This window comes from Mobula hypostoma, unplaced genomic scaffold (genome assembly GCF_963921235.1).
Source record: "Mobula hypostoma unplaced genomic scaffold, sMobHyp1.1 scaffold_42, whole genome shotgun sequence".
Classification (NCBI taxonomy): Eukaryota; Metazoa; Chordata; class Chondrichthyes; order Myliobatiformes; family Myliobatidae; genus Mobula; species Mobula hypostoma.
In genome coordinates, this window is record NW_026948219.1 from 958,683 (window position 1) to 960,287 (window position 1,605).

At 51.2% G+C, this 1,605-nt stretch overlaps 1 protein-coding gene across 1 annotated transcript; it reads left to right on the forward strand.

Moving 5' to 3' along the window:
• The first annotated feature begins 237 nt into the window (after positions 1-237).
• On the forward strand, positions 238-783 carry LOC134341951 (zinc finger protein 664-like). The gene has a single exon (XM_063039906.1). It carries the CDS (start codon positions 238-240, stop codon positions 781-783), a length of 546 nt encoding a protein of 181 aa, XP_062895976.1.
• Positions 784-1,605: the final 822 nt, after the last annotated feature.

Below are 1,605 nucleotides of genomic sequence, written 5' to 3' on the forward strand. Positions count from 1 at the left end.
ATTTTAAACAGGGGGGAATCCATTCATCTGCTCAGACAGTGGGAATGGATTCAATCGGTCATCTCAACTGAGGGTACATCAGCAAGTTCACACTGGACAAGACCATTCACCTGTTCTGTGTGTGAGAAGGGCTTCAGTCGGTCTTTCCATCTGTGGACACACCAGTCAGTTCACCCTGGGCAGGGGCTAGTCATCTGCTGAACTTGTCGGGAACAATTCACTCGATCACCTGACCTAATGTCTCACCAGCGAGTTCACACCAGGGAGCAGCCGTTCACCTGCTCGGACTGCGGGAAGGGATTCACTTGCTCATCTCAACTGAAGGTACATCAGCGAGTTCACACTGGAGAGAGGCCATTCATCTGCTCAGACTGTGGGAAAGGATTCACTCAGTCATACCATCTGCTGACACACCAGCGAGTTCACACTGGGGAGAGACCGTTCACCTGCGCAGACTGTGGGAAGAGATTCACTTGGTCAACCGATCTGGTGACACACCAGCGAGTTCACACTGGGGAGAGGCCGTACACCTGTTCAGACTGTGGGAAGGGATTCATTTGCTCATCTGAACTGAAGGTACATCAGCGAGTTCACACTGGGGAGAGGCCGTACACCTGCTCAGACTGTGGGAAGGGATTCACTCAGTCATCGAGCCTACAGAGACACCAGCGAGTTCACACTGGAGAGAGGCCGTTCACCTGCTCTCAATGTGGGAAGGGATTCGCTCAGTCATCTAACCTTGTGACACACTACCGTGTTCACACTGGGGGGAAGTTTCAATAAGCTGCATACTGGGTATTTGTCCATCACTGGTGCTGAATGCAATTTCGAGAGTGACTGTCGGTGCTGAACTCTGCAATTATTGCTGCTGCTCACCACACCTCAAATGGCCGACGCTTCACTGGAAATGTCTGCTGGGGAGGGAGTGACGGCTTTGGTAGAAGTGAGCACAGGAGAAGGAGGGACGCGCTGATTTAAAATGGGCGAATCCTTGGTTAATGTGGCCGCCAGGGATGGAGTGAGACACTGACTTACAATGGCCACTGTCGCTCACAGAATCTATGGCGAAGGAACATGCGGTGCCCGTGGATACAATCCCGGGATCGAGTGTCTTATTGATTGTAATAACAGTGTTTTAATTTGTGTTTTATATAGTCTTGGGCATTGTATATATGTTTTAATTCTAATAATGTTGTCATTGAATAAACTAATGTATATATCTCAGATATTCACACATACACATTTTCATGTGGGTTGTGGGGAGGAGGGTGAGGGGTTTGGGAGGAAGAGGAGTGACGGGATGAGGAGTGGGCTGATGAGACGGTGACCGTGGCGAAGTCACTGATTCAATAGGGGACGAAAAGGGGAGGCGAAAGTTCCTGTCACAAACTGGTGGCCGACATGGAGAAGATAAGGACGAGGTGAGGAAGAGTGAAACGTCAGAAAAGGAGCGGGACTGATGGGACGAGGAGGGAGGGGAAGTGATGGGACGGGGATGGAGAGGAAGTGATGGGACGGGTATTGGGAGGGGAAGTGATGGGACGGGGAGGGAGAGGAAGTGATGGGACGGGTATTGGGAGGGGAAGTGATGGGACGGGTATTGGG

Bases quoted from the DNA above. Each gene is read 5' to 3' on its own strand.
- LOC134341951 (XM_063039906.1), top strand. From the start codon at position 238: ATGTCTCACCAGCGAGTTCACACCAGGGAGCAGCCGTTCACCTGCTCG.